Source organism: Mandrillus leucophaeus, unplaced genomic scaffold (genome assembly GCF_000951045.1).
Source record: "Mandrillus leucophaeus isolate KB7577 unplaced genomic scaffold, Mleu.le_1.0 Scaffold209, whole genome shotgun sequence".
In the NCBI taxonomy this organism is placed as follows: Eukaryota; Metazoa; Chordata; class Mammalia; order Primates; family Cercopithecidae; genus Mandrillus; species Mandrillus leucophaeus.
Window position 1 is genome coordinate 3,787,952 of NW_012102132.1, and position 11,986 is coordinate 3,799,937.

At 38.2% G+C, this 11,986-nt stretch overlaps 1 protein-coding gene across 4 annotated transcripts in view; it reads right to left on the reverse strand.

The window, feature by feature from the left end:
- The window catches only part of CASK (calcium/calmodulin-dependent serine protein kinase (MAGUK family)), a 405,996-nt gene extending 394,010 nt beyond the window's left edge, over window positions 1-11,986 (reverse strand). For all 4 annotated transcript variants that reach the window (XM_011980193.1, XM_011980192.1, XM_011980191.1 and 1 more), the window contains exon 1: window positions 11,771-11,986. In XM_011980193.1, coding sequence (XP_011835583.1) covers window positions 11,771-11,829 — 59 coding nt within the window. In that variant the 5' untranslated portion in view covers window positions 11,830-11,986. The remainder of the gene's footprint in view (window positions 1-11,770) is intronic.

Sequence of the window (11,986 nt, forward strand, 5' to 3'; positions counted from 1 at the left end):
ACAAGTATCTAATTATTCCACAACTGACAAAATTAAAAAAAAATTTATTAAAAAGATAGTCTCAAATTTAATGCCACACTATACTGCTAACAAAAAGCCAGTTAAGAAGATATTAAGCCTACGATGAGGACCAGCGGAGATTCTATGTAAGTAAAGACTGATGATTCTGCTTTTGAACTAATAACTCAGATGGAAGTCAGCAAAAATTTCTAACCTAAATAATGCAATATAAAAAATACTGTCCAAGGATTTCTGAAATCAACCTAAGCAGTATTTCCACAGAAGTGATCTAAACAGACCAACCACTCAATTTCAACATGATCATTCTTATACCTGACAATGTAATAAGAATTAGTAGATGAAATGCTGTTCTGTGGATTTAGGTTATTTAGATTCAGTGCCCAATCATGTCAGAGACTACAACTTCAGAATCTTTCCACCTCATTTTGCTCACTGTTAAGATGTAGAAATTGCTGTTGTAATAAAATTTGGGGAAGTTACATAAAGGAACACTATAATACTCATAAATCCTATATATGGGTGTTTCTGAAATATATATTCTGGGATTTTCCTTTTTTCAGTCTTGAAATTTCACACGATGAACAATTAATTAATCTGTCAATTGTCTAAACGCAAACAGAAGAAGTGTGATAAAAAATTCCTTCTTTTAACATAATCTTGGGAGTTTTTCACAACACTACAGAATTATAATCTAGAACAGACTTGGAAACAAATTATGAAAATCTATAACTCAATACTATCTTTTCTATGTACATAAGAGGCAATGACAGTTTTGTTGTTTTTTCTTCTTTTTGTTTTTACTTTTTTAAATTATACTTTAAGTTCTGGGATACATGTGCAGAACAGACAGGTTTGTTACATAGGTATACATGTGCCATGGTGGTTTGCTGCACCCATCAACCCGTCATCTACATTAGGTATTTCTCCTAATGCTATCCCTCCCCTTGCCCCCCACCCCCCAACAGGCCCCAGTGTGTGATATTCCCTTCCCTGTGCCCATATGTTCTCATGGACGAAGCTGGAAACCATCATTCTCAGCAAACGAACACAGGAACAGAAAACCAAACACTGCATGTTCTCACTCATAAGTGGGAGTTGAACAATGAGAGCAATGACAGTTTTAAAAGAATTTTTTTAAGACAGCATCTTGCCCTGTTGCCTCGGTTGGAGTGCAGTGAAGTGATTACAGCTCACTGGACAGTTTGTTTGTTTGTTTGTTTTCTGTTTTTGTTTTTGTTTTTTGAGACGAGTTTTGCTCTTGTTGCCCCAGCTGGAGTGCAGTGGCGCAACCTTGGCTCACTGCAACCTCCACCTCCCGGGTTCAAGCAATTCTCCTGCTTCAGCCTCCCAAGTAGCTGGGATTACAGGCATGCACCACCACGCCCAGCTAATATTTGTATTTTTAGTAGAGTCAGGGTTTCACCATGTTAGTCAGGCTGATCTCAAACTCCTGACCTCAAGTGATCCACCTGCCTCAGCCTTCCAACGTGCTGGGATTACAGGCATGAGCCACTGCACTGGGCCTGGATGGTTTTTAAAAAGACACAAAACACTCTTCAACATATTTCTTAGGCTGGGTGCAGTGGTTCACACCTGTAATCGCAGCACTTTGGGAGGTTGGGGCGGGAGGACTGCCTGAGGCCAGGAGTTTGAGACCAGCTTGGGCAACATAGTGAGCTCCTCTCTCGTAAGTAATTTTTATATATATATATATATACATACATATATATATATAAAATTTATGAAAGTCATACTTTTTTAAAGTTATATCTATAACTTTATTAAAATTTCTTTAATTTTTCCCTACTTGTATTCCTCTACTCCTTTTTATAAATGAGGAAACAGGCCTACAAAGATAACATGAGTTACCCAAGGACAAGACTGGCAAATCGTTCAAGCCTCACCTCCTCTGTAAAGATTTCCCCAACTTCCTTCTCCTACTAGGTGGTCACACAGTCTCTGGATTTCTCAGTTAATGTACTCACTCATTCAACAACTGCTGACCAAATATTTTACTATGTGTCTGTCAGCTACCAAGTTATGCAGAGGATATGTGCATGAGTGTGTGAATAAGTCATTTGAGCTCCTCGAGGCCAGAGAACTCAAGTGTTTGGTGAATAATAATGACAATGGCAATTAAAATAATAACAACCTTTAGACATTTCACATAGATCATGCTATTCAATCCTCACAACAACCTTACAAGGTATATACCATTAACCACATTTTACAGCTAAAGAAACTGAGGGTCAGAGAGGCTAACTAACTTGCCCAGGGCCTCACAGCTAGAAATGAATGCAAAAATGAACAATGAATAAAAGTTAGCACCACTAACAATTTTACACACATGGTAGAAAAGAATGTTCATTTCACCATATTATTTATGTAATAGAGCCTGTGTTTAGCACTGAGAATGTGCACATTTGGAAATTGTTGAAACTTACGTACATAACTGCCAAAAGTAATTTGAGTATCTGAGACATTCTAGAAATAAAAAATACTTATGCTGCACTTTACAATCCACTAATCCATGCAAATGGTTTGTGAAGCAGCTATCATTCCTTTTATAAATAAGAAGAAAAGAGCCACACTGTGCCCAAAGGTTACCAGATCAGAAGAGGGCTGCCTAACAAGCCACGGAGCAACGGCAATCCATATGTTTAGGGGAAATCACATACCAAGGGTAAGAAAAAAGGCCGAGAATCAATGATGTTTTCTAAAAACACAAATTAGAGTCTATGAAATAGCAGTAGTATAATGGTAATCTGCACACCATGGAAGGACTATAGAGAGACCTCTGTAACTGAATGAATATTATCATCCTTTAATTTAAGAAAACATTAAAATCTGCATGTAGGTGAATAGTAATACAGTGTACTTCTATCCTAGATTTAAATATACCAAAATACTCTAACTTCAGAGTTAAAAGCCTGAAATACAGACTGAACATAGTATATTTTGGATATTATTAAACTGCATGAGAGACAGAACAATCCTCATTCTTACCTGCAAATAATTCAAATACTCAAAACAATGATTACAAAGCAAAAAGGGAAGAAAAAGTATATTAAAAGAAATCACAAAGATTGGGGGGGAAAACAATGTACAACAGCCCAGTAATAAATAGAATACAAGAAGCTGGAGTGAAATAGCATGCACTTAGGCACCAAAAAACTGGCTTACATACAATGAAGCAATCATTTCTTATTGTGAGTGGATGTGGGCAACCAAAAATAGCCAATAAACAAATTTAGTTAGGTGGTGACAGGAGGAGGAATGTGAAAGAGAAGGACAGTACTACACTCATCCAGCGTGGACAATAACTCTTGAGGCTAGAAATAATTCAGTTTCCTATCGTAGAAAGACACAAGACAGTAACAGTGGTTTGACACATACCAAGAACTTAGAGTAAATGTAAAGTATCTAAAATTTACTTTGTCACTTCATGAAAGGCTTCCATTTAATTGACAGTCACGCACAAGCTCAGGAATGAAAAGGACATAATCTTAGGAAAACCAAATGATTTTACCTAAAAGCCAGCCATCAGAAATCTGCAAAACACAGTTACAGTGAAAAAGAAATCTTCGTTTTTACCCTAAATATGTTGGTTCTGAGACAGATTTACAGAGAGATAGGATAAAATTACTAGTATTCACAGAAAAGAAGCCAGACCTAGCTTTTCAGACACATCATGAATCGAATATTAAACATAATATTCATTTTGATAAGTGCTTTAAATTGTCTCTCCGTTATAGCCACGCGTGTTCTTAGTCCTCAGAGAATATTGGCATTTTACATTATTGATCCTCCCCTCACTTTTAAACTTCTGTGCAGTCCATTATCCTGATTCTTCTAACTCTATGAGTTATACTCCAAACAACAAGCCCTAGAGCAGTCAATCCCCAAGAATTCGTTCACTCAGTTTTACTTCCACACAGATGACTCCCAAATCTTCACTGCCATTCCATACCTCTCACCCAAATTCCAGTTCAGCATTTCCAGCAATGTACAATTACAAATGGCCTGCACTCAATCCAAAGCCAAAGTAACAATCCATATGACAGAATACTGGGCAGCAGTTAAAGAGGAGATAGAGACAGACAGATACATTAACGGATATGACAAGATCATCAAGTATATACTATTATTAATGAAAAATCAGTATTTCAGCATACTATACAAATATGATCTCACTTTTAAACAAAAAGCTTCCAGAAAGATGTAGAAGAAACTGAACAATGGTTACCTCTAGAGAATGGGGATATGGATGATAGGAGAATTGAGACAGACTCACTGCTTATCTTTGTATCACCTATATTTTAAATTTTACAGCCGGGTACAGTGGCTCACGCCTGTAATCCCAGCACTTTGGGAGACCAAGGCAGGTGGATCACCTGACGTCAGGAGTTAGAGGCCAGCCTGGTGAAACCCCGTCTCTACTAAAAATACAAAAATTAGGCCGGGCACAGTGGCTCACACCTGTAATCCCAGCACTTTGGGAGGCCGAGGCGGGCGGATCACGAGGTCAGGAGATCGAGACCATCCTGGCTTACATGGTAAAATCCCGTCTCTACTAAAAATACAAAAAACAAAACAAAACAAAACAAAACAAAAACATTAGCTGGGCGTCGTGGCGGGCGCCTGTGGTGCCAACTATTCAGGAGGCTGAGGCAGGAGAATGGCATGAACCCAGGAGGCGGAGCTTGCAGTGAGTCAAGATTGCGCCACTGCACTCCAGCCTGGGCAACAGAGCGAGATTCCGTCAAAAATAAAATAAAAAAATTAGCTGGGCACGGTGGTGCACACTTGTAGTCCCAGCTTGTTGGGAGGCTGAGGCAAGAGAATCGCTTGAACCCGGGAGGCGGAGGTTGTATTGAGCTGAGATCGTGCCACTACACTCCAGCCTGGAAGACAGAGCGAGACTCCATCTCAAAAAAATAAAATAAAATAAAATAAAATTTACTATGTGCATCATTACTTTTATAATTTACTGTATAAAAACTAATTAATAAAGAAAAGTAACACAAAATTGTTAAATCTAAATGTTGGAAATACATATTAACTTCAAAACAAACTAGCTTCAGAAATGAAATTTTCCCAGGGTAGAAGTCAGATACTCTATACTAACTCGGGCTCTACAACCAATACCATAGTGGCTCCAGGACAGAAAGAAAGGAGAGCAAGTTCTGTAGCATCTTAAATCCTAGAGCATAAATCCAGAGCCATATTTGGTGGTTCTAGAATCTTCACTGTCATTTGCAACTAAAAAATAAAACCAAAAAATGTGAGAACAGCACACCCCATCAGCTTGTTGGCTGGGGTCAGGTACCTGCTCTGCAATAGTTAACTCAGTCTCTTGATTATTGAAGGTGTACAGTGCTGGCAAACAGCTAGCAGCTCACAGACTCAGCAGCTGCAGCTCACTACATGGTTTTCAGAATTATAGAGAACAATTTCCGTATTTTTATCACAGGATACAGGAATAACTATCCTTTGGAAACCACTCCACCCCACTCCCAACAAACATCTACCTCTGAAACCTTATTACTTCTAGTCTGGCAAGTTAGGAGTAATTAATCAACTATCCTGTCTGCTGGGGCAGGGGAAATGAAAGAAAAAATCTGGAGAGTAAAAGGAGTAGAGAAAGTTCCAAAACAAATTATATTTTGGACAGATGGCCAAGAGTCTGTATTTTCATTGCTAAACAATACATAGATTTACCAGTTAGTTTGGTAGCAAATGCTGATGTTTTATTAAAGAGAAAGACAAAAATAAAAAAGAAACAGATGAAAGAATAAATAGTATATGGAACCTCTACTGAAGAGGTAAGAAATTTAACCAGAAAGTCAAACAACTAAAATTTGCAGTATAGAAACTCTGAAAATGAAGACATGTGTCTTTAAGAAAATCCAACGCAGTATTTTCACAACTTGAATTAGCAGCAGAATGCAGCACGAAATGAATAGACTTTAAAACCATGGAACCGTGTTGGAATCCATGTGATCTTGGGTGAATTACTGATCACTCCTTCTGAATCTCAGTGTTCTTTGTAAAATGGGTTCGATTAAATGAAATAATACATCCAAAATGCCTAACATTAGAGGGATAAATGTCAATTCCCTTTACAAAGTAAGCTTTAAGTTATAAAAGCTTTTTAAACAACCTTATGTCAAAGTTCCTTTAAATGCAGTCAGTACTCCTACCACATTTAAAATGTGAAAATGTTTACAAAAACGTAATAATTCAAGAATAATCTCAAGAAGCAAGGTATACCTGCTTCTTTAATGTACTGAGTAGAACTACAGCTGGAGACAGAAGAATTTTCAGCTTAAAGGAAATATCCAGGAACACAATTTAGGGACATTTGAGACATAGTTCATCAGGTGAAACTGTTGCAGATACAAGGAAAAAATGGAGGGAGCTGAACTGCTTATGTCAAGTACATAGAAGCGTGTTACGGTCATAAAAATTAAGGGAGTCCACAGGAAGTATTTATGAAGACAACTTCAAACAACATGCCCTAAAGCAATCTGTAAAAAGCAGACATGAAGAGACTCGAGAAGGTTGTATACATGCAGAAAAGCAACGGAGTAGCTCTGTTCTCCCTCCAAATGGTCCTAGGATCAAACTCCGTCATCAGGAATCAATATTGCTTCCCTACTCCCATTGAGGCCTGCTATCTGTAGGATCTACATCCTGAGTTCAAAAGGTTTTTCCTCTGTAGAGGTACAGCTTAACTCCCATGGCTTGCATTCTTTCTGGGCTACCAACAATTTAGCTGCTGATTACTTCTTTTACCTTGTTACTTGGCTGTCACTGTGATCATGCACTTCTTTCACGATCACTGGTATTTTTGGAATATCTACTCATTTCTGGAAAATTCTTGGTTCCTTCAGGCAAACACTTGATCTTTTCCTAACATTAAAAACTAGTTTACCTACAAAGTCTAGTTAAAATTTCCAGGAAACATTTTTTCAACACAATGCGACATTCTCCCTATGGTACTAGAAACCCAAATCATTGCATGAATCAATACATGTGAAAGTCATAGTAATTAGTACAAATTAGTAAAGCTGAATTTTTCTGTATGCTGAATTATATACTTTACATATTATTAATCCAGTATTTACATAAAGACTGCATTAACTCAATTCTCCAGCTAATAGCATTACTGGAATCACAAGTATGTAATTTAAAGCATACAAGCAACTTAACCATACTCTTTTAATAGAGTGTATGTACAAACACAATCCATACTAAACTGATAAATTTCTTAATATTAAATCAAGCCATTATAGTGGAAAACCATCATCAACTGTTATTGAAGCAATCCTTGTTCTGTGTTGTTCCAAACATCAGACAATCGCCATGTTAGCATTAGATGAGTGTCATAAATCAATGTGGATCTTAAAAGGCCAAAGAAATCAAAGCCAAACACAAGCTAAAACTAAATTCTTACACAATAAGGCTGAGAAACACAAGTGCATAGAAGATAAAATCCATGTTTTAGCCATTTAGCTTCATTCGATACCTTCCAAAAAGAGTTTATTCCACTTTGTAAGAATTGCAAGCCTCTGAAAAGCCAATCCCAAAATATTACACACATAATCTAAGTTTTAAGCCAATGACTCCCCATCAGAGCTGCACATTAGAATCACACAGAGAGCTTTAAAAAATATCAGTGACCAGGACCCACTCCCAGAAACTCGGATTTCACTGCTTTGACACAGGGCTCTGGCATTGATCTTTCTTAAAAGCTCCCCTGATGATTCTAATATGCAGCCAGGTGGAGAACCACTACTTTAATGCAGGTTCTTGGGACAATAATTGCTCTGAGGTTGATAAACATGCTTTTTTGCCTTTTAATGAGATTTTATTAAAACTACTCAATTCATTCCACAGCTAATGAAAGGCTGTTACATTGCAAGCACTGTGTTAATGGGGAAAGATGTGTAAGAAACATTCCCCGCCCTCAAGAAGCTCCTTATTAGTGAACTAGAGAGATCCATAAATAAGTAACTGTAATTAAATATAAGTGCTCTCGAGGTGTAAGCAAATACAGCATGCCTCACACAGTTGCATGTCATCCTTAAGCAAGGGTCATGCTGCATCATTCCAATTTTAGTGTATGTCCTATCAGAGCAGGAAAGTCAGAAGCTACAGGTTACTAAATAATACGGCAAAGGTACCAACACAAGGTAAAAATGGTGTGTATTTTGTTATTCTTTCATAGACACTGCTGTACCAAGAAAGTAGGCATTTTTCTATGTTTTAATTTGGATGAATTGTCTTAAATTTCCTTCATGTAGTATTACCGGTTGTACACTTACTTATACTTGTAAAAGATACAGTAAATGATCATGACATAAAAATTAGTCATTAACCTTATTTGCATAACGCCTTTCCTTTCCAGTAATTGCTACATTTGCTAAGACAAGAAGTTTTGGGACTACGATAAGGTCGTATTATTGGAGATTTGTTTCAGTCATTTGAAAGATAGTTATGTAGAAAATGTTACAGAACTAACAAGCATTCAAAGGAGTTTCTGCAAGATTTTCAAAAATGAGAAACACAGGGAAAAGAGTTTTAATTTTTAAAAAGGGAAACGACATCCTTCCAATATTTGTAACAAATTGGGCACATGTTCCCTCAAAGACAGCTTTAACAAGGGTAAAGGCTGCAGCCACTGGAAAGAAAACATATTCCAAATAATGATCTTATATTTCAAAACCTCACTAACTCTAGAAGTTGTCTTTCTCAACCAACGGGAAAAAAAACACACTGAAGGGTCTAAATTAGACGAGAACTTTCATTTATGCCATCAATTAAGGCCAAGTACACAGAGGGTAAGTGAGTAGGTGGTTGCGTAGGTAGAGGAGTGAGTGGGAGGTCAATTAGTCTTGAAAAGTGAAATCTATTTTAAAGTACCTTAGTAAAAATTTAAACCTATTAAGATCTAGTGGTGAAAAACAACTTGTGATACTAATTTGGTGAAAAAGAAAACAAAATTCCATAGAACTTGAATAGAAATCAATAAAAAGGTTTTCAGTACATGCGAACATCTTCAAGGGCTTTCTGTTCAAATTCAGAGGTGAACAAATTCTAAGTTAAAAATGTATGCTGTCAAGGTCCCTGCAAGAAAATCTCAAGCTAATTTCAATTTCCAGATCAATATATACTAAGACAATTTACTAGAGAAACCTTCAACCTTTACTCAGGTTGAGGAACACTATTATTACATTCTTTAACAATAAGGCTAGCTTGAATTCATTATTTCACGTAATGGCATTTTATAATTGGCACTGACCAAGTCAGATTTGAATTGGTTTCAAATATGAATGAGATTTCACAGTTCATAGTAGTTAAGGTAGCCATAGAGTACCTATCACCTCAAAATTAGCTTGCTGCCCCTCTTTATGCAGCTCTGAAACAGCCAGAAAAGATGAATTTTCTTCTCCCAGGGGTGTTTCCTGAAAATATTCTATCAATTACAAATCAGCGGAATACTGACTGTGTTAATGTGATTCTGACCATTTCTTTTTGATATCCAAAGAGATCACATCATCGCCCTTCCAGACCTTAAGGAATCAGAACTGGTTACCAAAACTGATTCAGTGATGGCTATTTTCCATCTTCACAATATAATGAACATTTTAATCTCACATTTTCCAATTATGACTTTGTTAGTTCGTTTACATCAGCTATAACTAAGATGCAACAAACGTAATTCACCCACACATACGGTCATTTGGAGGCTCTTGGGAAACACCTAATTTATCTTCACTGGGTGCTGCTAAGAATGAGGAAACCAAGGAGATTTTTGATACATTTTTCTCTCTAGAACTGTGCTATTCACATGTGGCTACTAGGCACCTGAAACGTGGCTGGTCCGACTGGGAAACTGAATTTTGAATTTTATTTAATTTTAATTAATTAAAATTTAAATTTAGAAAAACGTACTTGATTCAGTTATTGGAAAACTTTTATGTATATTGGGTACGTATATTGGGTAACTTGGGTATGTGAATCTACTTTTGTAAATGCACATTTTATGAAACCTAAATACAGATTAAGTATTTCTGATTTTTATCAGAAATGTAGCTTAGTGTCAGAATTGAGATGTGCTGTTAGTGTAAAATACACATTGGGATTTCAAAGACTTAGCATAAAAGATGTAAAATACTTCATTAATATTTTTTCATACTGATTACATGTTTAAGTGTTAAGTTTGGATCTACAGGGTTAAATAAAATATTTTAGTAAAATTAATTGCACCTGTATGTTTTTATTAAATGTGGCTACTAGAAAATTTTAAATTACAAATGTGGCTCATAATATATCTTTTGGACAGTGCTGTTCTAGAACACTTCACAACCACTTTAACAGGACACATTTGGATACTTTCCTTTTAACAGTCTGGCTGGTCATGTAACAATAGGGCAAGGAGTAACATGTCCTCATATCAATTGGGTCTGAGTAAAGTGTGTAGCAAGCTCTACCCACAATTTCACCATGTGAGGCAACACTGTAATACCTCAATATGGAAAGAAAAGGAAACAAATTAGCACTCAAATTGAAATCGTGTACTGCAGACAACTTAAAAGAGATAGGGCCAACTGCTCTAAGGTCTTGGTTTCATTTCCCAACTGTGGACCTTAAAATAGACAATAAAGCACCGCTTCCAAAAAAAAAAAAGAGGTAAGATATTTCAATGGTAGCTCTAGCGATCCTTATTAAGCAAAAATTTGCTCTTAAATCTTATCTCCTCAACTTCTAAAGCCACAGAATACACGCTGTGTTAGGAAATCAACTTCAGATTGCCAGCATTTCCTTCACAAGCAAATTAGCAGGATTGTGCACTTGGAATACTGTTTGACAAGAATGAAAAGGAAACTATTCAAAATAGATTTAAGGAATGGACAATTAGATGAGGAACTGCAGATTTAATTCTCAATCAGCACTGTGATTAATCTGATTCCCTGCTTTTCCCCAGCGTAATTATACAACACAGATGAAAGGATGAGCATTTGGACTGTCAGTTCTATATTCTAGACCAGCCCGGTGACTCAAAGCAGACGGCTCTACCACGCTAACCACCATCCCAACAACAGTCGAGGGGAGCCTCGAGCACTGATTGAACAGTCATTGCATAACGAAGCTTTAAAAATTCGAATGCCCCCAACTCTTTCCACGTTCATGTACACCAGGAGGGAATGTGCTGAAACTGAACGCACCCGGTCTTAAATGATCCCCTCCAATCCGGGCATGGGGTGTACACAAAGGCATCTGTCTAATATCCCGCACAATAGACACACACCCCACAATTAAAACCCTGGACTCACTCTCTCTCTCTCACCACACAAGCAAAGGAAATGCAAGCTGCTCTTTTCAAAAATGGTCTATGGCACATGCAAGGTAACAAAAACCCCAACTGAAGCAACTATAAAATCGGCTGTGCCACGTCCCTGTGCAACCGTCAGATAAAATGCAGGCAGCCGGCCCCACGCCTTACGGGGTGGCCAGCCTCGGCTCGGTGGCCTCAATGGACCGCTGAGAACCCCCAGGCCCCCGCCTGGCAGGAGCTCCAGGTACACGTCTATAAATACTCCAAGATGAGAAGGACGAGAGGGGAAGAGGGGAAGAGGGGAAGGAGAGAGGGCAGGGGGCAGGCCCGGAGGGGGTGCGGGAAGACCGGGGCATCACTGAAATGCATTTTTCCACACTCCCGCTCCCTCGCGTGGAGACTCACTTTCCGATCACCTCGCACAGCTCGTACACATCCTCGAACAGCACGTCGTCGTCGGCCATGGTCCGGAGGGGATAGCGGCCGCAGCGTGGAGGGCTTCGAAAACGGGGGTGGGGGCGCCCAAGAGCTCAGTGCCCAGCCCCGGGATCTTCTCCTCCCCTCAGGACCCGCGAGCCCTCGGTGCCGAGGACGCTCGAGTGGGGCCGCGAGGCCCAGAGA